This window comes from Chiloscyllium plagiosum, unplaced genomic scaffold, assembly GCF_037043375.1.
Source record: "Chiloscyllium plagiosum isolate Xiang-an unplaced genomic scaffold, Cpla_swu_hap1 HiC_scaffold_13, whole genome shotgun sequence".
In the NCBI taxonomy this organism is placed as follows: domain Eukaryota; kingdom Metazoa; phylum Chordata; class Chondrichthyes; order Orectolobiformes; family Hemiscylliidae; genus Chiloscyllium; species Chiloscyllium plagiosum.
In genome coordinates, this window is record NW_028270151.1 from 57,376,364 (window position 1) to 57,402,087 (window position 25,724).

The window sequence follows — 25,724 nt, forward strand, 5'->3', positions numbered from 1 at the left end:
CAACTATTTTTTCCAAATTTATAATCGGTCACGTTGGCAATTGTGGCCTGATCAAACGCCACTGGGTATTTCCTCTTTCAAAAATCTGCTCTCCAGGCGGTCACATGGAAGGTGAATAAATTTTGAAACTTTATTGCTGGAACAGCACAGCAGGTCAGGCAGCATCCAGGGAACAGGAGATTCGACGTTTCGGGCACAGGCCCTTCTTCCTGAAGAAGGGCCTGTGCCCGAAACGTCGAATCTCCTGTTCCCTGGATGCTGCCTGACCTGCTGTGCTGTTCCAGCAATAAAGTTTCAACTTTGATCTCCAGCATCTGCAGACCTCACTTTCTCCTAGGTGAATAAATTTATAGATTGCAGTAGTGTCAAACATCACTGTTGAAAGCAGTCAAAACCTCTTAAAGTCATCCCTCCAATGAACACATTAACCTAGATACTGAGTCTTCAGTTTTTTAATCTAGGCCATTGCAAATTGCATAGCTTCAATTATTGTTCAATAATTGCTCTAAAACAATCTGCACAGTGCTGTGGTTTACCTAGAACATTGATCAGAGCTGTCAATACAATAAGATATTATGGCTTTTCTGAGCATTTTCAGGAAATATTTGTTTATTGGATCATTGGAATTATTCACTTTATCCATGCAGAACTCAATAAAAACATAGTTTTGCATTAGTGCACTTACTGTGAAGTGTCTTGACAGCCATCTCACTTCACTCAGAGAATGAAATGCCACTGCATCTCATTCAGTCTTTGGCAAATTCTTCAAATCATCCTTTTTCCATAGCTGACCTGCTGAATATTGTATACACTATCGGTAGAAGTATTTCAATATCCTTCATAATTGCGACCTGCTTCCAAGCATCATCTAAGATCTTCTGTATGAGCACTGCAATGCTGTTCTGACAAATGTTTGATTTCATATTGCAACATGGCCACTGCTCTATTTTTCTTTCCAAACATAACAGAAGCTCTATCTAATATAAACATCATCTTCTGAAAATTAAGGTCACTGTTAACATAAAGTTGCTTGATTGCTGTAACAGTAGCGACACTGTCATCAGTTTCAAAATACCTGCAAAGAAAATATTGTAAAACAGTTCAGATTACTATTTTTTAAGTTTTGAGCACTCCACCCTAACCTCACAATCGCCCAGTGTTTCAAGAAGTATTCATAAAATACCACCTTTAATTTACAAATCCAATACAACAGTGGCATTCATCTGCAATTTTCAAGTCAAATGTCACTTTGTGTAACCCAATTTCCAATAGTACCACCTTTTCCTCAGTGGTGAGCTAATCTCCAGCATTGCTTTAGAACAAGTAGCTCATAAGACAACATCAGTTTCATGAGAGAGAGAAATCTGACTAATTCTCACCTTCTATTTCTGTGTTGAACATGGGAGTTTGGTTTTGATTATCCTGGAAAAAGTATTCCTGTTTTGAAATGTTTCTTTAAGTAGTTAAAAACTCCTTTGCGTCTCTTTTGAACATATTCTAACCTTATCCTTTCAAGAAAGCAAAGCTTAAAAATACAAATGAAAAATGCTCCTTCTGGAACATCTTTCTGGAATGGCCACCTACTTCACAGACCTCGTGCTATCTGATCCTCCTGGTTACTGCAGACTAGAAACTCTCAAGGAGTTTTCCACTGGAGTTCTGGCCTGGTCTCTTCCCTTGCCCATTCTCTCAGCCAACCTCCTGCTGTTTCCCTTGTACTGGACGTATGTTCCATCACAATGTAGCTAGAGCTCCAATGCTATGGAAGTGGCTGTGTGGTTGAGTGCCAACCAATGGTCCATAAAACCTGGGCTTTGAGTCTGTGGGATGCACAGTTGATCATGAGACATGCATCTTTTTTTCTCTTGAGTATATGGTTTAAATGCACACTGCTTACAGGGAATGTAGTCACCTTAGTCTTGCTTCACAACTTCGTGCCTTCTCATTACTCTGCAATGTACAATCATAGTAAAATCTGGGTAAAATCCTGAAGTAAAACTTACTATCAAAAACCATCCTACAATACCTCTAATAACACATTCAAAATTGAATGTTTCACCTTTGTGCATTCCTTTCGTGTCTAACTTGCATGTGTGTTTGCTTGTTCTCGTGCTCCTGCACAGTTGTACTGTGGAAAGCTGACAACTTTCACTGGAGTAGGATGCAGATGAGCTTGCAGAATTTCTTCAAACAGATCTGGGCTCAGAGGGTCTGGCTCAGGGCCACACAAACCAAGCAGAATTTGCAATGGTCTGGCCAGACTGACTGAATGAGTGCTTTAGGAAGTAAACTGGTGGAGCAGCATTGCTGGGAGCAGAACTGCTGTAATGGAGAGAGAAGACAGAAGTTGTATTCAGGCTCATTGAGCTAACTTATATACTTATCATTAACTTGAGCTACAAATCATCTCAAAAATTGCTTGTTGTGTTCATCTCAGAGCAATTGCCATTTCCTCAGAACAGTACCCAGAAATATGAATAATGTCAGAGGACAAATTGTTGAACTGTGCTGAAAATTTGTATACCATGTATATACAGCCAGGTTTGCAGCAGGCATGGTACCAGTCTGAGCTTGTGTAGCAGGAAATATGTTTTTCAGGTTTCCACTGCAACACTGAGACTTTGGGTGCCTTCTGCTTCTCTACAATGGATGCATGAATAGGTGTCACCATCAGACACTATATCATGAAACACTATATCAAGCACAGTCATAGTATTGAGTATCACTTCCAAACTGGAAATGATATGTTCAGGCTCTGCTTGAAGTCTTCTGTCATATTGGAGCTGGACTCCTCCACGCTCCTTCACAGTGACAGAAGTGTGCTTGGTAGACCTGCAATGTACTATGCATCTGTGTTTGCTACATCATTAAACTTGTCCTGTATGTTACCCCATCAAACACATCAAGCATCATAATTCCCTAGTGCAGAAATCATTTGAGACTTCAAGTTGTGGAGAGCTGGCATTCATAAGACCATAAGACATGGGAGCAGAATTAGGCCAATTAGCCCATCAAGTCCACTCTGCCATTTGATCATGGCTTAAATATTTTTCAACCCTATTGCATTTACCTTCCTAACTGCCAACAGATCTTGTACATTCACCATGAGAGAATCCTGAACTGGGACTCCCAAGTCCCTTGCACTTGAGATTTCTGAAGCCTTTCCCCATATAGAAAATATTCTTTTGACTAAAGTGCATAACTTCACATTTAACCATATTGTATTCCATCTGGCACTTTTTGGTCCACTTTCCTAACCTGTCCAACTCCTTCTGCAGCCTTCCTGTTTCCTCAATACTACCTTTCCTTCCACCTATCTTTGTATTATTTGCAAACGCAGCACAAGTACCTTCAGTTCTATCATCCAGATCATTAATGTAAATTTTTGGAATCTGAAAGCAAAATACAGAAGAGGAGGATTGGGATAAGAAATTTGGAATTGTCAAGAGATACATTGACACAGCATCTGCAGCTTTTACTTTCTCCTGGATAACAGAATGAAAGTGATTTGAGAATGTGCATATGTCAAGAAAACATTATCATGAAGAATATTGTCACAGATGCTCAATGCAACAGCCTCAATTAAAGCTAATTCCATGCAATGACCATCCCTTTGCTCCTAAAGATGTGTAGGCATACCTGTCCTAACAGAGAACAGCCAGGGAATTCCTAGAGGCATGGCATTCATCCACATATTCAATCAATAAGCACATCGACCTGGACCCAATATACCGACCACTGCAGCGGACAGCTGGAACTGACAACCGGAAGCGGCAGATACAAATCACTATAAATGCCAGAGGAAAGATCACAGAAGCGCTTTACAGGAGGCTCCCAAGCACTGAGGATGTCACCTAGACACGGGACGAAACGTCTGCAACACAAATTCCCAGCTCGGCGAACAGAACCACAACAACGAGCACCCGAGCTACAAACCTTCTCCCAAACTTTGAATAGTGAAACTGCACTGCTTAGCTCCCTAAAAACACATCCAAAACAATTCAGACACAAATCTCTAGATATTGACTGTATTGAGGATTTAAATAACTTCTGGGGCATTTTTCAGCACACTGCAATCTGGTTTTCATTACCAAATGCTGTTGTTATTAGGGTGTTAAATATAACTATAAAACAACCATTGTAAAAGATGGGAGAGAGCTTGTTTTGTTTATCAGGCATAGTAGGGAAGATTTATTGTGGTTGCTCATTGTACTAGAATCATAAATAAACATTTTTCATAACGTATTAAAATTGGATTGATACTACAAATAGAAAATGTTGTAATAGACATACATGGTAGCATGGTGGCTCTGTGGTTAGCACTGCTGCCTCATAGAGCCACCTTGGGTAACTGTCTGTATAGAGTTTGCACATTCTCCCTGTGTCTACGTGGGTTTCGTCCAGGTACGTTGGTTTCCTCCCACTGTCTGAAGATGTGCAGGTTGGGTGGACTGGCCAGGCTAAATAGTGTCCTGGAAAGGTGGATTATCCATTGGAAATGCAGGTTACAAGGATAGGGTGAAGGGTGCCTCTGTGTGGGCTGCTCTTCGACAGGTCAGTGTGGACTCGATGGGCTGAATGGCCTGCTTCTACACTGTAGGGTTCTATGATTCTAAACATGACTGATGTAATGCCAATGGAATTGTTGAGCTACCATGCATTCTCATGTTCCTTCAACAGAGAATGAAACCCTTTTTCCACCAATGGCTCAATGTTGAAATAAGGAAGAGCTAAGTGGTCACCTTGTGATGTTCCAGGCAATTTCTCAGGATGAACGAGGATAGTCAAGGCAACATTGTTACGTGATAGCAACTTGTAAATGAGTAGAAACATTGGAACAAGAGTAAGCTATTCAGCTTCTTGACTCTGTTCCAGTGTTTAATGAGATCATGGCTCATCTATGGTCTAACTCCATATAACTACCATTGACCTGCAGCCTGTAACACTTTTACTGAACTAAAAGTTATCAATCCCTGATTTAAAATATACAACTGATCCAGCATCAACTGCCATCGGTTGAAAAGAATTCCAAACCTGTATATTTCAGGCACCTCGCAAAATGAACTGTGGAGAATATAAAGCACTGGATTGCTTATATGTGAAAAACAAGAGTACCTAACTTTCAGTAGCCATGTCTTTATGTACTCTCTGGTGCTGAAACTCTGCCTAACCACAATACCATATTGTGAGCCTTTGATATACATTGACTTTGACAGCCTAAGGAGTGCAATTCATATCTAAGTGACAAGCTCACCTTTTTATCGAATGCCCATATCAGGGCACCATGATGAACCTCAGGATATATGGCCCAATTTTATATGGTTCTCACCGCTGTATATTCTGCTTTCAACTTTTGTGGACAGATGTATCAGCCTTGAGCTTATCTCCAATAAATACTAGCTCACTCTTCCTGCAAGCGTTACCACATTCCTATTGTGTATTTCATTCTTCATTCTTCTTCACAATCACTCAGAGCTGTTAAAATGGGTTTTAGAACAAAATATTTTGGACAATATATAATAACTAGTTGGCATTATGATAAGCCATCGCATGAATACAATTTTGGGCTGTCATAGTTGTTTACTTTACTTTCCACTATACTGCACAATGAAAACTCTTCATAACCATCATTATTTACATATAAAATACAACCTACTTATAAATCAGGTCAGGCACCATTCTAGGCTGTAGTATTTACCGTGTTAGTGCCTAGCTCCAGCATCAATTGCTGTGATTTTGATAAGGACTGTTAACATTTAAAGAGAAATCAACATATAATTTTGAACTATGCCACAGAAGGCACATTTTTTAAAATCGAGAAGAACTTTCCTGTGTACAAAATACTTTTAAAAACAAAACACTTATCTTAAGAATATGGCTTAAACCCACATATGTAGTTCATGATTTTTATATCTATCTTCCCAGAAGAATCTCTCATACATTATGAAAGCTTTGCATTATTTACTTCTGTCAGGACCCAAAAGTATGCCACAATGTTCTGGAAGTTTCTTTAAGTTTCCTCAGATTTACCTGTTCTTTGAAGTAAGCTTCTTTGTATAATTCTTTTTGGCTCTGTCTTCTATTTCTCTTCTCAGTGATAGGTTCTCATAAATTTCCTCCATGAACTGTGTGCTGGAATTAAATCTTCCAACTTTTTTTCCCTCTCAATGTCCAAACTAAAATTGACCACCTGTATTCCACATAGGACAGTGAAATGAGTAGTTTCTTGGCTTGACTGATGACCTGACTAACAACCATCAACTTTGCCTATCTTTTCAGTAAGCCATAGACTGTCAAAGCCCAAAATGCAACTAGCCTGCCTTTGGAGCAAACATACAGATATATTAAACAAAGGAATTTCTCATTTTGCACAGCTTCGGTGTATGACAATGCAACTTTTTGGGGGGGCTTGGGGGTGTCCTCAAATGCAATTTTAGTTTAATGGTAAAATACTGTGGATGCTGGAGATCTGAAACATAAAGTAAAATTGCTGATGAAACTGAGCAGGTTTGGCAGCATCTATAGAGAGAGAAAAACAGTTAGCATTGAGAGTAATATAACTTTTGTTTAGAAATGTAGATTAAGTATCCCTAACTTAAAAATGCTAAGATTCTAAATTCTTTTTTTTAATTATGTGATCCCAATAATTAATTTATGCTGTTTTAGATGTGATTGCCCTTTTCTCACACACTCTAACCCACAAAGAATTTTTTATGTTTGTAAAGTTTCTTATAACTGAAGATTTGATACATAACATAAATTGTTTATTAAAGTGGAGATCCTTTATATATCACTAAGATTTGAGAATGAGTCTTCCATTATTTAAATGTCTACATACATCTCTGACCTTGCAAAATAAATATAGATTAACTTTGAAGTGTAAATACCTTCAAGTTTATTTGAATTACATCTACTTCAGGATTTCTTAGCTTTTTAAAAATCCAGATATGCTCCTTTATTCACATTTAACCTCAAACCTAAATGGCATATTCCTAAAACAAAGTTATATTCTAAACAAATAAACTATGAGCTAAATATTCCTGATGAAGAGCTTATGCTTGAAATGTCAACTCTCCTGCTCCTCAGATGCTGCCTGACTAGCTGTGCTTTTCCAGTGCCACATTTTTTGATTATGAAGTAAATGTGGTTGACACAATGAAATAATGTTATCAAAAAGCATGTACTTGAGTCTTTACAACAGCACACAAAAGTAATTGACCTGTGTTATTAATGCATGCACAATTAATGACCCTTATTTATTTATTTTTAATGGCATGATACTGCATTAAAACAATATATATTTTTAAAACAAATATGTTATTCTGTGCTGTGAAATGTAGTTAAATTCCATTGATTTTTATCCTTTCAATGTGTGATGTTTGTCAATAAAGATTTTTCTGAGATGTAGATAATATACTATAAGCCCATAGCAGTACAACTCACTGCATAAATGACTCCAGTGTGCCTTTATATATTATAATGTTATCTGTAGTATGTAAAGAGCTAACTACAAGTACAAGTTATTATTATTATTGGAAACCTCACTCAAAGTAATAGATCTGAAACTAGCTATGACTACCAGTTATGTATGGTATATGACTAACCCATTCTGAACTGCAGACTGCCAATCCTGAATTAATTTTATTTTACCTTACCAACAGAGATAAAAATATAGAGGGCTATATAACAAAATGCTTTTCATTACCATATACTTGCTGTTAATAACCAATTTTAATTTATCACTGTTGACCACCTTGTTTAAATCTGATTAATGGCTAACGATTCTATTCCTTCTCTTGACAGAGGTTGAACTTCAGCCAAGGCCATCAGTAACATATAGGACAATAGGTGGAATTCTGGATTTTTACATTTTTGTGGGTTCTTCACCTGAGGATGTTGTTCATGAATACTTAACAGTATGTATACAACTTTCAGTAACGAGCAATAGAACTTGACAATATTACAAAATCATGTTTTTCAAACAATTCCATATACTATTTTGTGTTATTGTAGAGAAATTACTTCTAAGTTAAATTTTTGACAATTGAAATCTATATAGTAATGAACGTTATATTTATTTTTTGTTTTTCTTTGAAATAATGTAGCTGGTTGGCAAACCATTAATGCCTCCATATTGGTCTCTGGGATTCCAACTTAGTCGCTGGGGTTATAAAAACCTCAGCGATGTTGAAGCTACAGTGGCGAGGAACAGAAAAATTAATTTGCCATATGTGAGTACTGTGCATTGTTACAAAAAAAATCACATCAGAAACATAAAGAAAATAGTTTGATATCTTTTGTTTTCTAAAATGTTATGACAGAGAAAGCTAAAACTGCAGAAGGTAATATCACAAACGAAGAATATTTAGCCAGTTATGTCCTTGCCACCTTTGTGCAATTATATATCAGCTAATCCCATTCCCTGGCATTTTACTCCTCAAATAATTATCCTCATCTTTCGAAAAGCTCAATCTAATCTGCTTCCACCGGGTACTAAAGCATGGATTTCAGATTTCAGCTACTCGTGACTCACTGCATAATAGAGTCTTTTCTCCTGTCACAGTTGCTTCTTTTTCCAGCCAGGTTAAATCAGCGTCCCCTTGTTTAGGCCCTTCCACCAACAACAGCAGTTACTCTCTATTTTGTCCGGACCCCTCATGATTCTGAAAACCTCTACCAAATCTCTTAAACTTCTCTTTGTCAGGACTATAGTCTGGATTGGTCGGGTGGGAGGAACGTGTCAAGTTGGTGGGGTGGCAGATTGCCATTACGAATCATTTGTTATTAAATTATTTAATTATTCGTAACTAAAAGAGAAAAATATTTTCAACATGATTTGTTCTTTAACAAATCCATTTCTTAAATCAATCAACATTTGTTCAAATGACAGTTAATTTTGTCCCACATTACTGTTCATAATGGTTGCACCACCATTGAATTTCTTAGACCTTCCTGCAGCTGCCAAGGTTAAACTAAATGGTTCATTGAAAAGACTGTAATATGTGCCATTCTCCAGTATTTTGGTACCACCCCTGCGTCTAAGAAAGATTGTTTCCAATGTGTCTGCAATTTCCACTCTTCTATCAAGATTTTTGGATTCAGATGATCTGGATTGGATGACTTGTTGAATTTAAGTATAGCCAGTCTGTCCAATAACTCTGATAAGTCCCACTTACCAGAGTTTAGCTCATCCAGTATCTCAAATACGTCTCTTTTCACCATGATGTGGGCACTATCATATTTCTTGGTAAAGACAGATGCAAAGTATTCATTCACTACCTCACCATGACCTTTCTCTCCACATATATATTCCCATTTCATCCTCCATTTGCCCCCTTGTCTCATTTTCCTTTGACTATTATCATCCCTATATAATAAGTTATGTTCCATTTTCCATGTTCTTGTCATACTCTTTTTTTGGCTTTCTTATTTTTTTCTGCTTCTCCTCTAATTGTTATATTCTAATTGTCATAGTCATCAACTTGTTCGCATTTGTGTTATCATTCTAATATCTGTTATTTGTCCTATTTTTCTGATTTATCTTCCTCACTTCTCTTTCAGTCATATAGGTTTGGACTCATTTGTCCTATTTTCTCTCTGTATAGAAGGTACTTGAACAGTTCCCAAATTACCTCAACATTAAATTTAGCTCAGTGTTCCATTACATTTTTGCCAATCAAGCTTTGTTTCCAATTTACCTGAACCAGATTTTTCACACCCCATTAAAATTTGGTCCATCTACAATTATTTTAAAATTTTAATTAATCCTTGTCCTTTTCCTGAACCAATCTATAGCTTATGATGTTATGATAATTGTCTCCTACATGTTCCCCTAATATCACTTGATCCATTTGAGTCGCCTCGTGCCCTAAAATCTGACCCAACAATGAATTCATAGAAATTTGAAGATCAAGAGCAGATGTAGGTCAATCGAGCCTGCTCAGGCATTTAATATGATTATGGCTGATCATCTAACTAAATACCTCTTTCCAATTTCACCCCAAATCTTTTGACCCTTTAGTTGTAAGAACTATATATAACTCCTCTTGAAAATATTCAAACTTTTGGCCTCAGTTGCTTTCTGTGGCAGAGGCTCATCACTTTCTGGGTAAAGAAATTTCTCCTGATCTCAATCCTAAATGACCTGCTATACATCCTGAGACTGTGACCCCTAGTTCTGGGCTTCCCAGGCGTCAGCCATGTCCTTTCTCCATTGCGTGGTCTACACCTGTCAGAATTTTATAGCTTCTATGAGCTCTTTCTTCATTCTCCAAAATTCTAGTGAATATAGCACTAACCAATCCAATGTTTCCTCATGTGTCAGTCTTATCATCTCAGGAATCAGTCTGGTAAATCTTTGGCAACTGCCTCCACAGCCAGAACATTCTTCCTCAGTTAAGAACACCAAAACTGTACATAATACTCCTGGTGTGGTCTTTCATTCCTAAAAGGAAGAAAGATCCTAGGAGGAGGCAAGGGTGGCCGTGGCTGACGAGGGAAGTTAAGAAACATATAAAGTTAAAAGAGAAAAAGTATAACACAGCAAAGCTAAGTGGGAAAACGGAGGACTGGGAAGCTTTTAAAGAACAACAGAGGATTACTAAGAAGGAAATATGCAGAGAAAAAATGAGGTATGAAGGTAAACTGGCCACTAATATAAAGGAGGATAGTAAAAGTTTTTAGGTATGCAAAAGGCAAAAAAAATGGTTAAGACTAAAATTGGGCCCTTGAAGACAGAAACAGGGGAATATATTACAGGGAACAAAGAAATGGCAGAAGAATTGAATTGGTACTTCAGATCTGTGTTCACTGGGGAAGACACAAGCAATCTCCCTGAGGTAACAGTGGCTGAAGGACCTGAGCTTAAGGGAATTTATATTTGCCAGGAATTGGTGTTGGAGAGACTGTTAGGTCTGAAGGTTGATAAGTCCTCAGGACCGATGGTCTACATCCCAGGGTACTGAAGGAGGTGGCTTGAGAAATCGTGGATGCGTTGGTGATTATTTTCCAGAGTTCGATAGATTTGGGATCAGTTCCTGCAGATTGGAGGCTGGCTAATGTTGTACCACTTTTTAAGAAAGGTGGGAGAGAGAAAACAGGAAACTATAGACCAGTTAGTCTGACCTCAGTGGTGGGAAAGATGCTGGAGTCTATTGTAAAGGATGAAATTACGACACATCTGGATAGTAGTAACAGGATAGGTCAGAGTCAGCATGGATTTATGAAGGGGAAATCATGCTTGACTAATCTTCTGGAATTTTTTGAGGATGTAACTCTGAAGATGGATGAGGGAGATCCAGTAGATGAAGTGTACCTGGACTTTCAGAAAGCTTTTGATAAAGTCCCACATAGGAGGTTAGTGAGCAAAATTAGGGCGCATGGTATTGGGGGCAAAGTACTAACTTGGATTGAAAATTGGTTGGCTGATAGGAAACAAAGAGTAGTGATAAATGGCTCCATTTCGGAATGGCAGGCAGTGACCAGTGGGGTACCGCAGGGATCAGTACTGGGACCGCAGGTTTTTACAATATATGTTAATGATATAGAAGATAGTATTAGTAATAATATTAGCAAATTTGCTGATGATACTAAGCTGGGTGGTAGGGTGAAATGTGATGAAGATGTTAGGAGATTACAGGGTGACTTGGACAAGTTAGGTGAGTGGTCAGATGCATGGCAGATGCAGTTTAATGTGGATAAATGTATGGTTATCCACTTTGGTGGCAAGAACAGGAAGGCAGATTACTACTAAATGGAATCAATTTAGGTAAAGGGGCAGTACAGAGAGATCTGTGTGTTCTTGTACACCAGTCAATGAAGGTAAGCATGCAGGTACAGCAGGAAGGGAAGAAGGCAAATAGCATGCTGGCCTTCATAACAAGAGGGATTGAGTATAGAAGCAAAGAGGTTCTTCTGCAGCTGTACAAGGCCCTGGTGAGACCACACCTGGAGTACTGTGTGCAGATCTGGTCTCCAAATTTGAGGAAAGACATTCTGGCTATTGAGGGAGTGCAGCGTAGGTTCACGAGGTCAATTCCTGGAATGGCGGGATTATCTTACACTGAAAGACTGGAGCGACTGGGCTTGTATACCTTGAGTTTAGAAGACTGAGAGGGGATCTGATTGAGACATATAAGATTATTAAAGGATTGGACACTCTGGAGGCAGGAAACATGTTTCCACTGATGGGTGAGTGCTGAACCAGAGGACACAGCTTAAAAATATGTGGTAGACCATTTAGAACAGAGATGAGGAGAAACTTCTTCACCCAGAGAGTGGTGGTTGTGTGGAATGCTCTGCCCCAGAGGGCAATGGAGGTCCAGTATCTGGATTCATTTAAGAAAGAGTTGGATAGAGCTCTCAAGGATAGTGGAATCAAGGGTTATGGAGATAAGGCAGGAACAGGATACTGATTAAGGGTGATCAGCCATGATCATATTGAATGGTGGTGCAAGCTCGAAGGGCAGAATGGCCTACTCCTGCACCTATTGTCTATTGTCTACAAAGACTCTACAATTGCAGCATTATTAAACTGTTAGCCTAAGCCTTTATTTTACAGGTCTGGTCACATTAGCGCTGTTCTTCCTGAAGCAATCTTTGAAGTCTGTTCATGTTTTTCCAAGCTCCATAATCTCAGACTCAGGGAGCTTATCCTTCCAACCATCTATGTCATTTGTACTTTAGTGGACTATGGCCACTGGCTGTTCACCTTCTACATTCTGAGTGCTCCATGTGCTCGCAGTGACATCCTTGACCATGGCAGACATCAAACCATCCTGGATTTATGTCAGCAACCAAAGAAGCACCTACTTATAAAACTATTTAGCCGTCTTTATTGATCTCTTCACCTTCCTCCTGGTCCTTTGCATTGCTGAACTTACATGATGCCATGGAATTGACCACACTCATGCACTTCAGAGCACTACACACATCGGAGAAAAGAGATGCAAGCAATTGCTGCACTGCTTCCTTGATTATCCAACGGTCACTACTTCCCTCTCTTCTTGCATAGCCTCAAGCTGTGGGCTGAACACATCTATCCACAAAACTCTAGCCTCGATTTATACATCAGTCATGCCAGGATTGCTCAAGCTGTGAAACCCACAGTTCAAGCTGCTGCTGCTGCTGACAAAACCTCTGGCATTATGTGGAAATCTTCCACACTACATGAGAAGGAGCCTTCATTTCCCACAAGGAACAGAATGCACACTCCACAGGATCAAGCCTTCCCACTGTGTCTGTTTATTTGATTATTAAAGTTAGTACTTAAGTTAACTCTCAACAGTTCCTTAAAAATTAGCTGTTTATCTTGTGCTGACATCACTTTTTTTTTAAACTTTGGTTAACAGAAATAATATTACTCAGCTATTTTAATAATAATCTTTGATTTTAAACTAATAATGAAATCAGACTGCTTTAATGCTACTTTTTAAAAATTCTAGCTACATATCCCTAGATCTGATGAATTAATTGAACATTGACTTTAACCACTTGACAAATTATCAATTTGGCTTAGTTTTTAGCTTTTATTCTAATTAACCGATTAACTGATTGAACAAATTAATTTTAAAAATAACCCGAAAATTCACCCCATGTGCTATCACGTAATTTTAAGAATTATTTTCTTCTCACCCTTTTTCAGTTCAGACTCACAGCTCAAATCCCACTCCACTTGCTGGCTTGTTTGTTTCTCCAATCCCCACTCGGAAATGATGCAAACTGGTCCGACTCCCCTGGCAAAGACAAACCGGAATATTGAGCCCCTGTATGATTAGTACCATTTATCCAAGTTTCAGTGTTCCTCTGCTCCACTCCCCTTCTGCTCTGCTCCCAGTAAACTCCACACCACTCTCTGCCTGCTTATTTTTCCAAAATGTTTCTTTCTCCACAATGCCAAAAGAAACAGACAATATGCAATATACGCCAATGTTAACACCATATCATTGACAATATCATTCCTTTGTGCATCTGAGGGCAGAAACTGGCACAACATGGTGCTGTCCACACAAGATTAGCTAATTGTTTACAATGGATTTAACAGCTTCTTGGGTAGACACCCAACAATGTTTGCATTATTGAAATGGATGAATCACTGGCATGCATAGATCCATGAGGTAACAAATCCACCAGTTCCAACACCAAAAATTCTAAACTACAGAATTGATCTTCTGCATTTTGGTAATAACTGAGCAAAGCTGATCTAGCAGATCCATGTCAGATGATGATCAGCTCCAAAGGCCAAGAAGGTCGTTATCAGTGTGCTACCTGAACACATCTTTGAACTGCAAGAGTTCCTCAGGGTAATGTCCGAGGCCCAAACATCTTCAGCTGCTTCATTAATGACCTTCCCTCCATCATAAGTGGGGATGTTCACTGATGACTGCGGAATGTTCAGCACCATTTGTGACTTCTCAAATACTGAAGCCATCAATGTCCAAATGCAACAAGATCTGGACAATATTCAGACTTGGGCTGATAACCTCAATGTAACATTTGTGCCACACAATTGCCAGGCAATGACCATCTCCAATAAAGGGATGATCTAACCACTGTCCCTTGACATTCAATAGTGTTACCATCACTGAATTCCCCACTATCACCATCCTGGGGATTACCTTTAGCCAGAAACTGAACTGGACTCACCATATAAACAGTAGTCACAAGAGCAGATCAGAGTCTAGGAAAACTGATGAGAGTAACTCACCTTCTGACTCATCAAAGCCTGTCCATCATTTAAAAAGGCATGAGTCAGGTGCAAGATGGAACACCTCGCCACTTGTCTGGATGAGTGCAGCTCCAACAACATTTGACAAAACCCAGGACAAAGCAACCTATTCATTGGCACCACATTTGCAAGCCATTCCCTCCATCACTGACGCTCAGCAGCAGCAGTGTGTACTATCTACAAGATGCATTACAGAAATTCACCAAAGATCCTTAGATAGCTCCTTCCAAACCCAAGACGACTTCCACCTAGAGCAAGGGCAGTAGACACATGGGAATACCACCACCTGCAAGTTCCCTTCCAAGCCACTCACCATCCTGACTCAGAAATAGGTCACCATCCCTTTATTGTCACTGGGTGAAAGTCGCAAAATTCCCTCCCTAACAGCATAATGAGTCCACCTACAGCACACGGACTGTGGTAGTTCAAGAAGGCAGATCATCACCACCTTCATAAGTGTAACTAGAGAGAGGTAATAAATTCTGGTACAGCCAGTGATGCCTACATCCCATGTGTCAATAAAAAACTTAATATCTCCTGCCTACACTGACCTCCCCTAAGTACTCCAGTCCCTACCAAACCCCCTTCCTACCTTGCACCAGGCATCTTAAATACCAGGCACACTGCTCTCTTGGCATCTAACCTTGCAATTACCTTATGTATTTACACTTTCAGAGAAGTTTTCAATGTAGCTGTCTGTGATGCTGGACGTTTAAAACTGCAGAATATGGCAACTGTTACAGTTAAAAGGAAAGTGTGGTTTGATTTGCACTACAACAGACTAGTTAGATTTAAAGTGCACATAAGATTTCACAAGGAGCTGTGATCAGAAACTCTTGTCAGAAGTGTGGAACTCTTTCTTCCCGTACAAAACATAGGAGCCGAGTAATGATCTGAGTATGATTGACACACCTTCAAAATTCTTGGTCAATATATCAATTTTCATATTTGTACATATTTATTAGGAAAAGGAATCCTAATCTTTAAAGGGTAAAGCAGACATGTTGAATTATAACAAAGTTTGATAACATGTTGATATTGTGCTATTAAGGAATCCAATTCACCTTCAACCACTATGTCTATGTCACAGAGCCAACACAGTTGGTTAATTTTGTGTTTGTAACATGCAATAACGTCACTAAGCACACAACCCAGACAATGGATGTAAGCCAATATTATTGCAGCCATTTAAATTATTAGTGTTGTTAGTAAACTTAAGATATGTGATTGACAAGAGCTTGAGTCTTTGTGGCATATGTTATGTGGACTAAAACATAGGAAACCATAAACTTACACAACATTAGTCTTGAGTTTGAAATCTTGGTCCTCAAATACTCTTTTGCTCAGATGAGCATATTGGAGGTGAAAATGATATTTTCACGTTTGTCAGTCTTAGCTGAAAGGATACAGAAAATACTCCATAATACAAAAAATATTCTGCATTATCCAGAACCTTCATATGCTGTGAGAGCTTGGAGGTAAGGGATGCAATGGGAACAATTGCAATCATTTCTTTCTGACTTATAGGAATAAAATACAGCAATTACACTCTGACAAATACTCTAATTTAACTTGAGCCAAAGGTTAATTATTGTGATGACTGCCTCAAATTCTTATGAATATCTTATTACAAAATTGATCTGGTCTCTTTCCTTTGCTCTGTCACCACCAAACTGATCCATTTCAATTGTTCTTTCTTGTCCTCACATCAGGAACTATAATTGCCTCCTTCCCAACTAGATCAAAAAGAAAAAGAATCTGTAGATTTTATCCAGGAAGTTTTGAAGGTCTACCTTTTGCTCTTTTACTAGTTAATTGTAAGGCTGGGTACTTCAGATTCCAGAATGAAATATGACTTGGTAAAATTTTTCACTCAATGCTGTGGGGTTTGTCATAGAACCCACACAAACCTGTCAATGTTCCTTTAACACAAGGACAACAGTTTATTACACAAAGGAAAACAAAATACTAAAAATATTTAGGCATTTTTAAAAGATCTTAGCATGATTAGGAAAAACCCATCCACATCTACTTTAAATATTCAAATTCACAAATTATAACAATATATGTTGTACTTCTTCATCATTGTTATGATTTGATTTATGATAAAAAAATCACTTTTTTCTGTTCTGGGAATGAAGTAAATATATAAACATTGCACAAATTGTTGGTTAATTGTTTAATATAAAAACGTCTACCTGTAGATTTGAAATACTGATACTGAAACAGTGGTCGTTTTTTTAAAAAAAATCCAGTCATGTTAGCTGTATATCAATTGACTATTTAATTGTATTCAATAGTGGTCATTAACTGGTGATTCACTTGTACCTCTATATGTTAAAAAGGATATTTCTTTTGAAAGTAAATATTTATAATGTGTGATTCTGTAAACAAATTGTCTTAACATTAGATTCATGTTCTCTACTCCATTACCTGATTATTTAGAGTTGAACAATAATTATACTTTTAGATAATGAAAGACAGAGAGCAGAATTCACAGATTATGATTGACTTTTCATTCATAAAACTTTATTCAACTCTAATGATAATTTTAGAATGTGTATGCAGAAGTTTTGATATTTGCATGAATTGAGTCTTAAAAGAAAGATTTCTTTTTGTGGTGACATTGTTATTTATCATGTTAACTGGGTTTATATAAGATGAAAGTCTCCATTGCCTATTGATCGTGGAAGTTGTATTAGTGTTACCATAATCTAAACTAAATTTTCACTCTCAGGTCAAGAGAGCAAAGTTAGGGTATTTCCTAGTTTTGGAAACCTGACTGAGGACAAAGTGCCCCAACATGTCAAATTTTCATTCTGGGGTGGCTGTGTTCTTTCAGTTTGTAGTGAGTGATCTCAAGAAGAGTGTAGAGACTGAGGTCATCAGATGTGGAGAAGGTCTAAGTGGAAGAGCTGCCTCAGTGCACCTGTATATTGTGGGAGAAAATTAAAAATAATTAAACATGAACCATTACTCAGATATAACCCCCCACATTGCCTCAAACCACTCACTCCCCATTTCCATTTCTTAACAATACATTTGACCTAATGCCTTCTATCCACCCCCAAGACTCTTCATATGCTCTGTATTAACCAATACTCCCCTTCACATTCCACATTTCCTTTTGTAGACTCTATTGCCAACTCAGTGCCAACTCATGCCCCCCCCATCCATTAAATTTTGCATTTATAGTGTTATGCCAACTTACCCAGTATCCAACCTGGGCAGAACTCAGGACTCACATTGAGCTTAAATCAAGTTCATAAATTGCTAAGAAATAATTCACTATTTCAAAAAGCAAACACCCCAACTGATGAAAGTAAATTCACTACTTTTAGCTTCCTGTTACACTTTTATAAAAATAAGCATTGCAGCATGGCCCTAACTTCAAATAATACATAAACACATGCATGCAATCAGCCATGCATCACTAATCCAGCAATGATAAATCTTGGTGTGTGTCAGAGTGAAATATCAAGCACAGGTTATTTTAACCACAACATGCATTTTTCTCCAATAAAGGAAGGGAGTTTAAATGCCTTAACAGGTTGAAAGGCCTTTTCACAGTTCTGTTTACAGTTTCAATTAGTTTGTGCATCTTTTATGCATATTTACAATTATTTTTAACCTCCCAAAGAGTGGCTTACCTCAATAAAAGAGTGACTTTTCTCTCCTAAAGAGGATGTGACTTCCCCACAAGTGGCCTGTGAACAAATTAAAAGGATTATCTTTCCTCTTCAAAAGAGCACCACATCCATTCACTAAACTCTGAAACTTTTAGATGTTCTCCAACCAGATCTAGTCTGCACATAAGAGTTTCCCACTCATCTCGCTGATGAAAACAGACATGGTAGGATGCAATGTATTATATGGGCAGCTGTCATTTTAAACCATTGGTGTGCAATAATGCTTGGATTGAGACTTGGTAGTTTCAGAATTCCAATTATTTCCACAATTATAGAGGAGCTTTCCATGGTTGTGAAAATTCAGGCCCTAAATTCTAAAGATCCCTAAACTGGCAGTCCCACTCATTGAGGCAATGGAAATGCTTGCAAAATAAATAAAATGTTTCAAATTCCATCAACAAAATTACACCATGATAACATTTTTGGCAAGACCGGGGCAAGTCTAAACCAATATTGAAAATAAGGATAAATATTAAAAACAGAATATTTTCAATCTGAGTCAATACAAGTTAGGGCAACATTCTGAATTCTTGGAAAAAATTCCATCTCTGCTTTGCATTCCTTTATTGGTTATGGACTAATGGTGTATTAAATAATATTGCTTAGGATATCCAGATCACTGATATTGACTACATGGAAAATAAAAAGGATTTTACTTATGATATGGAAAAATTCCACAATCTACCTGAATTTGCTCATGATTTACATGCACATGGCCAGAGGTACATTATCATTCTGGTAAGTTGCATAGTTTTTCGCTCTCTGTTTCACTGTGATAATTTGAAAATTTTCTGACAAATTAGAACAAACAGTTTCAAAAATGCAAAGATATGTTTTACTAATACATTATGATTGCATGTCATGCTGTTACAAGAATATAAAACACAAAGAATAAGCATCAACAAAATAATGCTGCATTCAAATCCCAATTATGTAATGAACTACATTTAATAAATTTGTGAACAAACATTACGAAAGCTGCCAGGTCATCATAAAAAATGCAACTGCTTCACTAATGTCTTCAGGGAAAGGATTCTTAAAGCAACTATGGTTGGATGATAAGTGTTACTTTACCATTGTATATTGCTTCTTCAAAACAAATTAAAATAATATATCAACGTTTTGGAAACACATTGTGATTGACGGTTTTTGTAACTTGACTGCTTGAAACTCTGTTCTTTCATCAAAACTCAGGATCCAGCCATAAGCACTCAGGCACTAATAAATGGTCCCTATGAATCTTATGATAAGGGCACAAGAATGGGAGTATGGGTCAATGAATCTGATGGAAAGACACCCCTTTTTGGAGAGGTAACTGTTTTTTTTGTATGTACAGTATGGAATTCTGGAAAGATAAAATCTGGAAATACTAATCTGTAAAAGGAGCTATGTAGTTGTTGACTATAATAATATATTTTATTGTTTTGATTGATTACATATTACCAAATAATTTCAACACATATCGATTAGAATCAAATTCTAAATTTGAAGTTGTTTATGATAAAAAATTAATCATGTTCTGATTCATGACATTGATTTTCCATTATTGTTTATAATGCTATCAGGATAAAATTCACAATACATCAATATGCCGCTGTTTCTTTATCTCCTTTCATTTAGGTCTGGCCAGGTGAAACTGTCTTCCCCGATTACACAAATCCCCAGTGTATTAAATGGTGGGTAGAGGAATGTTCGAACTTCCACCAAAAGATAAATTATGATGGACTTTGGATAGTATGTTCCTTTTTTTTATCTCACCTTTTCATTTATTTGTTTGTGTTTTCTCTGTGTTATGAAGTCTAATTGTAATACCTGTCGGTACACATTGTTTCTATACCTTGTTATATCTTTCATTTGCAGGATATGAATGAAGTGTCAAGTTTTAAGCAGGGTTCAATAAAAGGATGTGTTAAGAATCAATGGAATTATCCTCCTTTTGTTCCAAGTGAGTTTTATTCTACCCCAAAATCTGAAATTACTGAAGAAATTCAACAGATCTGGCAGTATCTGCAGAGAGAAAACAGAGTTAACATGTTGAGTCCACTGAAGGGTCACTGGACCAGAGATGTTAACTGTTTGCTCTCCACAGATGCTGCCAGAACTGCTGAGGTTCTCCAGCAATTTCTGTTTTTGTTTTTGATTTCCACTTTTATTTTAAGTTTACTTTTAAAATGGAGTGAGCGCTTCCTTGAATCACAGTAATTGTTGTTCAGCTGCATGTGTTGGTGCATATGTTCCCAGGACCTGTACAATCCATGTTTCAAAAAGATGCATCAAGTCCATTTGAACAACTATTTGAAGCCATGATCATGCCATTCCTGATATTTTAAAGCACACAAAACACATTCACACTAACACCTTTCCCAGTATGGAGTACTATTTGGAAGGTACTGGACATTCCTAGAAATGCAATGCACCATTTTCTGATGTCAGGGCTGCTGTCATTTCATGCCTGTGCCTCTATTCCTGATGAAGGGCTTTTGCCTGAAATATTGATTTTCCTGCTCCTCAGATGCTGCCTGACCTGCTGTGCTTTTCCAGCACCACTTTAATCTAGCCAGTGGTATGGTGGTCTAGTTTCACATGTTGTATATTTTGCTTCAGAATGTGTATATCTCTGTCATTCTGTAATAATGGACAGAAGTTTTTGATTGCCCACTGGTGGGTTTGCAGCCAAGATTCCATGCTACCAGCCACTGCCTTCACTTTTATGTGGGACAGGTGAGGATAGCTGAAGCCAATTGAGACCCTGAAAGTTTGTCTGAACAGAAGTACTTGTGAGGTTAGTGTGAGGAATGAATCACTCCGTGTGTGTGTGTGTGTGTGTGTGTGTGGTAGTGACACCCAACATGTCATGTCATTCTGCTGTGGCCTTGGGTAATGGAGCCGGGTGGGGGAGGGATTCACCTCCTTCAAGGGCACCTTTCCATATTAGGTGTCCTGGGTGCCTCACTACCTCTTCTTCCATTCCCTCCATTCCTAGTAAATGCTTCCAACCCCATCCTCTGCATCAAGACATTAGCCATTATCTCCTCACTGCCCCAAGGACAAGGGTTCCCAAACCAAGTATCAGGACCGACAGTTGGATGGTGGGATGAGCTTCTGTTGGGGAAACTCTGTTTGGAAAGTCCTGGGACAAGGTAGTGGTCAGATATACATGGGAGTAAACAGGTTTTTGCACAGACCATATCAATGTGATTTTTATTTCTGCTGGGTAAAAGTTCTAACGAAGTATATATACCTCGGATTTGATATGTTTTCAAAGTGAAAATTTAGATCAGCAGGAGTTGAGTGGAGCGTATGAGAAAGGATTTAGGCTGAGGGGGTGGCTTCAATTTTTGAGTTGGGGTGAGGGATGGGATCAACGAAACTAAACAAAACAAGAAACCAAAAGAGTAATGTTCATGATTTACCTACCTATCGTGCATGGTAATTTTAAACATATACAAATCACGAGCTTTTCAATGTAGACTATTTTATGAAAATTTTATCTAGTTCACTGAGCCCAGGTAGACATTTGGACCAGTGTGCATAACCCCTCCTCTCCGAGTTAACATTGAGCCAGAGGAAAATCGCATGTGCCTGTGCTAGATCCTGAGACTGGTTCACTTGTCTTCACAATGAACTTTGAGCCAGAGGGAAAATTGATGCGCTCATGGCAGCCCCTGAGAAATGCCAGTTACTTTCCTTCCCCATCCCACAAACTGCAAGGTGGGAGGAAAAAAAAAGAGCATGTGTCATTGTATCTTGGAGCTCATCCCAGGACTCTCCCAACTGACTGTCCACTCCATAGCTGAAATTATGACATTGGAGCTCTTAACCCCAACATTTCATCCCCATCTAAAGTAAATGTTGGTTTCCTGAATCAACTATTGTCCTTTAAAGTGGTAAGAGTAAATTCCCTCCTGGGAACATGTTTGAGGGAAAGACTAATTACAGGTATTGGCAGCTGGTTTGTTGTTCATATGGGCACCAACACCATTTGAGCTTGCCCAGAATTTTTCTTCCAGATTTTTCTGCATACTTGATAGCTGTGTTAACATACTTGTGTAAAGAAGATGCTTCCTGATCAGGTCAAAGACTTTCCTTTAAAATTCAAACATTTTTTTGTTTTTTTTTCTCTACCTTGCTCTGCTTTACTTGCTAGTTGGATTACTGCCAATGAAGCAAATTTTCTGGGGAATATTTCATGACGTCCCTGCACTGTCACCTGAGGTTTGATATTGAGACTTGACAGTGAGAGATCCTAATCTACAGGCAAAAACTTTGTTACATACCAGAATCAAAATAAGCATATGAAACAAAATCCATACACAGTATAATATGCATGATAAATCTGTAACTTTGCCACAGTAACTGTAAAACATATGCCAAAGTTACACATATATTCTTTATAATTTTTGGATATCAACTTCCACGTAATGAAATATTTTCTTTTGAAGAGATTCTTGATGGATTGATGTACTCTAAGACCCTTTGCATGGATGCCAGTCAAACTGGAGGAATGCATTATGATGTTCACAGTCTTTATGGACACTCTATGATACTTGCAACTGAACAGTAAGTGTTAAATATAGGAATAAATGCTAATACGTTGAGGTGAATCAGTGTCATAATGTGAAGGAGTTTGTTAATAGAGTCATAGAGATGTACAGCATGGAAACAGACCCTTTGATCCAATCCATCCACGCTGACCAAATATCCCAACCCAATCTAGTTCCACCTGCCAGCACCCGGCCCATATCCCTCCAAACCCTTCCTATTCATATACTCATCCAAATGTCTCTTAAATGTTGCGATTGTACCAGCCTCCACCACTTCCTCTGGCAGCTCATTCCATACACGTACCACCCTCTGCTTGAAAACGTTGCCCTGTAGGTTTCTTTTATATCTTTCCCCTCTCAACCTAAACCTATGCCTTCTGTTCTGGACTCCCCAAACCTAGAGAAAAGACTTTGTCTATTTACCCTACCAATGCCCCTCATAATTTTGTAAGATTTCATTGTTTTACTAAACCAATTATCACAACATGTCTGCTGGAGTTAAACATCCTCTCCAAACATTCTGATTGAGTTCAGAACTTTGAAGGAATTTTCTTGTTACAGCCTTACTGTAAAACTGATTTTTTCTGAATCAAGAAAAGATTGCTTATTATAGAAATAGCCAAATAGTTGTTCCTACTTAAATAAATGTCAGAACAATCAGATAGTTTATAAAATGGGGAGCTGATCCACAAAGTTCCAATTTTATAACAACCAGTTAAACATTCACCTCATTACAAAATCACCTACAGTGCTACTTCATTCACATATCAACTATATTCTGTTACTTATCTACTTTTGTGTGTATCTAAATTCCTAGAAGCATGTGCCAATAATGGCTAATTTCATAACTAATTATACTGAAGATCTGATATTAGATAAGCTGCTTTAATGATTGAAAAGTATTTACCTTTCTATAATATCTTGTGGTTACAACAGCCAAGCTTAGCATAGAATCATTTCGGCAATTAAGGGCAAATAAGATATTTTAAAACAAAACAATATGAAACCAACTGGAACATTTGGGGCATTATAATTAAACAGTTTTACTCTAGTGATGGAGAGGGATAAGTGTGCACTACAGGGCAAGAGTTATAGCTGGGGGCAGGGAAATTATGATGCGGTGAGGCATGACTTAGGATGTGTGGCTTGGAAAAGTAAGCTTCAAGGCAAGGGCGTAATTGATATGTGGAGCTTGTTCAAGGAGCAACTATTGAGTGTCCTTGATAAGTATGTACCCGTCAGGCAGGGAGGAAAGGGTCGTGTGAGGGAGCCGTGGTTTAATAAGGAATTGGAATACCTTGTTAAATGGAAGAGGGCGGCCTATGTAAAGATGAGGCATGAAGGTTCAATTGGGGCGATTGAGAGTTATAAGGTAGCCGGGAAGGACCTGAAGAGAGAGCTAAGAGCAGCAAGGAGGGGACATGAAAGGTCCTTAGTTGGTAGGATTAGGGAAAACCCTAAGGCTTTCTATAGGTATGTCAGGAATAAAAGAATGACTAGGGTAGGAATAGGTCCAGTCAAGGATAGTAGTGGGAAGTTGTGTGTGGAGGCTGAAGAGATTGGGGAGACACTGAATGAATACTTTTCATCAGTATTCAATCAGGAACAGGACATTGTTGTCAATGTGAGTACTGAGTCACAATTACGTAGAATGGATGGCTTTGAGGTATGTAGAGAAGAGGTGTTGGAAATTCTGGAAAGGGTGAAAATAGATAAGTCCCCTGGGCCTGATCGCATTTATCCTAGGATTCTCTGGGAAGCAAGGGAGGAGATTGCAGAGCCATTGGCCTTGATTTTTATGTCCTCGTTGTCTACAGGAGTAGTGCCAGAAGATTGGAGGCTAGCAAATGTGGTTCCCTTGTTCAAGAAGGGGAGTAGGGATAACCCTAGTAACTATAGGCCGGTGAGTCTCACTTCTGTTGTGGGCAAAATCTTAGAGAGAATTGTAAGGGCTAGGATTTATGAACATCTGGATAGGAATAATGTGATCAAGGATAGTCAGCATGGTTTTGTGAAGGGCAGGTCGTGCCTCACAAACCTTATTGAATTCTTTGAGAAGGTGACTAAGGAGGTGGACGAGGGGAAAGCGGTAGATGTGGTGTATATGGATTTTAGTAAGGCGTTTGATAAGGTTCCCCATGGTAGACTACTGCAAAAAAATACGGAGGTATGGCATTGAGAGTGAGTTGGAGGTTTGATTTAGGAGTTGGCTGGCTGGAAGAAGACAGAGGGTAGTAGTTGATGGCAAAGGTTCATCTTGGAGTGCCGTCACTAGCGGTGTTCTGCAAGGATCTGTTTTGGGACCATTGCTGTTTGTCATTTTTATAAATGACCTGGCGGAGGGGTTAGAAGGTTGGGTGAGCAAGTTTGTGGATGATACGAAAGTTGGAGGAGTTGTAGACAGTGAGGAAGGATGTGGCAGGTTACAGCGGGATGTAGATAAGCTGCAGAACTGGGCAGAAAGGTGGCAAATGGAGTTCAATGTAGCTAAGTGTGAGGTGATTCACTTTGATAAGAGTAATAAAAAGATGGGGTACTGTGCTAATGGTCGGATACTTGGTAGTGTGGATGAGCAGAGGGATCTTGGTGTCCATATGTACAGATCTTTGAAAGTTGCCACCCAGGTAAATAGTGCGGTGAAGAAGGCATATGGCGTACTGGCTTTTATTGGTAGAGGAATTGAGTTCCGGAGTACTGAGGTCATGTTGCAGTTGTATAAGACTCTGGTGCGGCCGCATCTGGAGTATTGTGTGCAGTTTTGGTCGC

The 25,724-nt window shown here is 38.5% G+C and overlaps 1 protein-coding gene across 6 annotated transcripts in view; it reads left to right on the forward strand.

Moving 5' to 3' along the window:
* si (sucrase-isomaltase) overlaps nt 1-25,724 on the forward strand; it is a 236,353-nt gene that overhangs the window by 110,945 nt on the left and 99,684 nt on the right. For all 6 annotated transcript variants that reach the window (XM_087993626.1, XM_087993627.1, XM_087993628.1 and 3 more), the window contains exons 9-15: nt 7,804-7,916; nt 8,106-8,231; nt 19,021-19,152; nt 19,609-19,725; nt 20,035-20,148; nt 20,275-20,359; nt 22,857-22,974. In XM_087993626.1, the coding sequence (XP_087849752.1) occupies nt 7,804-7,916; nt 8,106-8,231; nt 19,021-19,152; nt 19,609-19,725; nt 20,035-20,148; nt 20,275-20,359; nt 22,857-22,974 (805 nt within the window). The remainder of the gene's footprint in view (nt 1-7,803; nt 7,917-8,105; nt 8,232-19,020; nt 19,153-19,608; nt 19,726-20,034; nt 20,149-20,274; nt 20,360-22,856; nt 22,975-25,724) is intronic.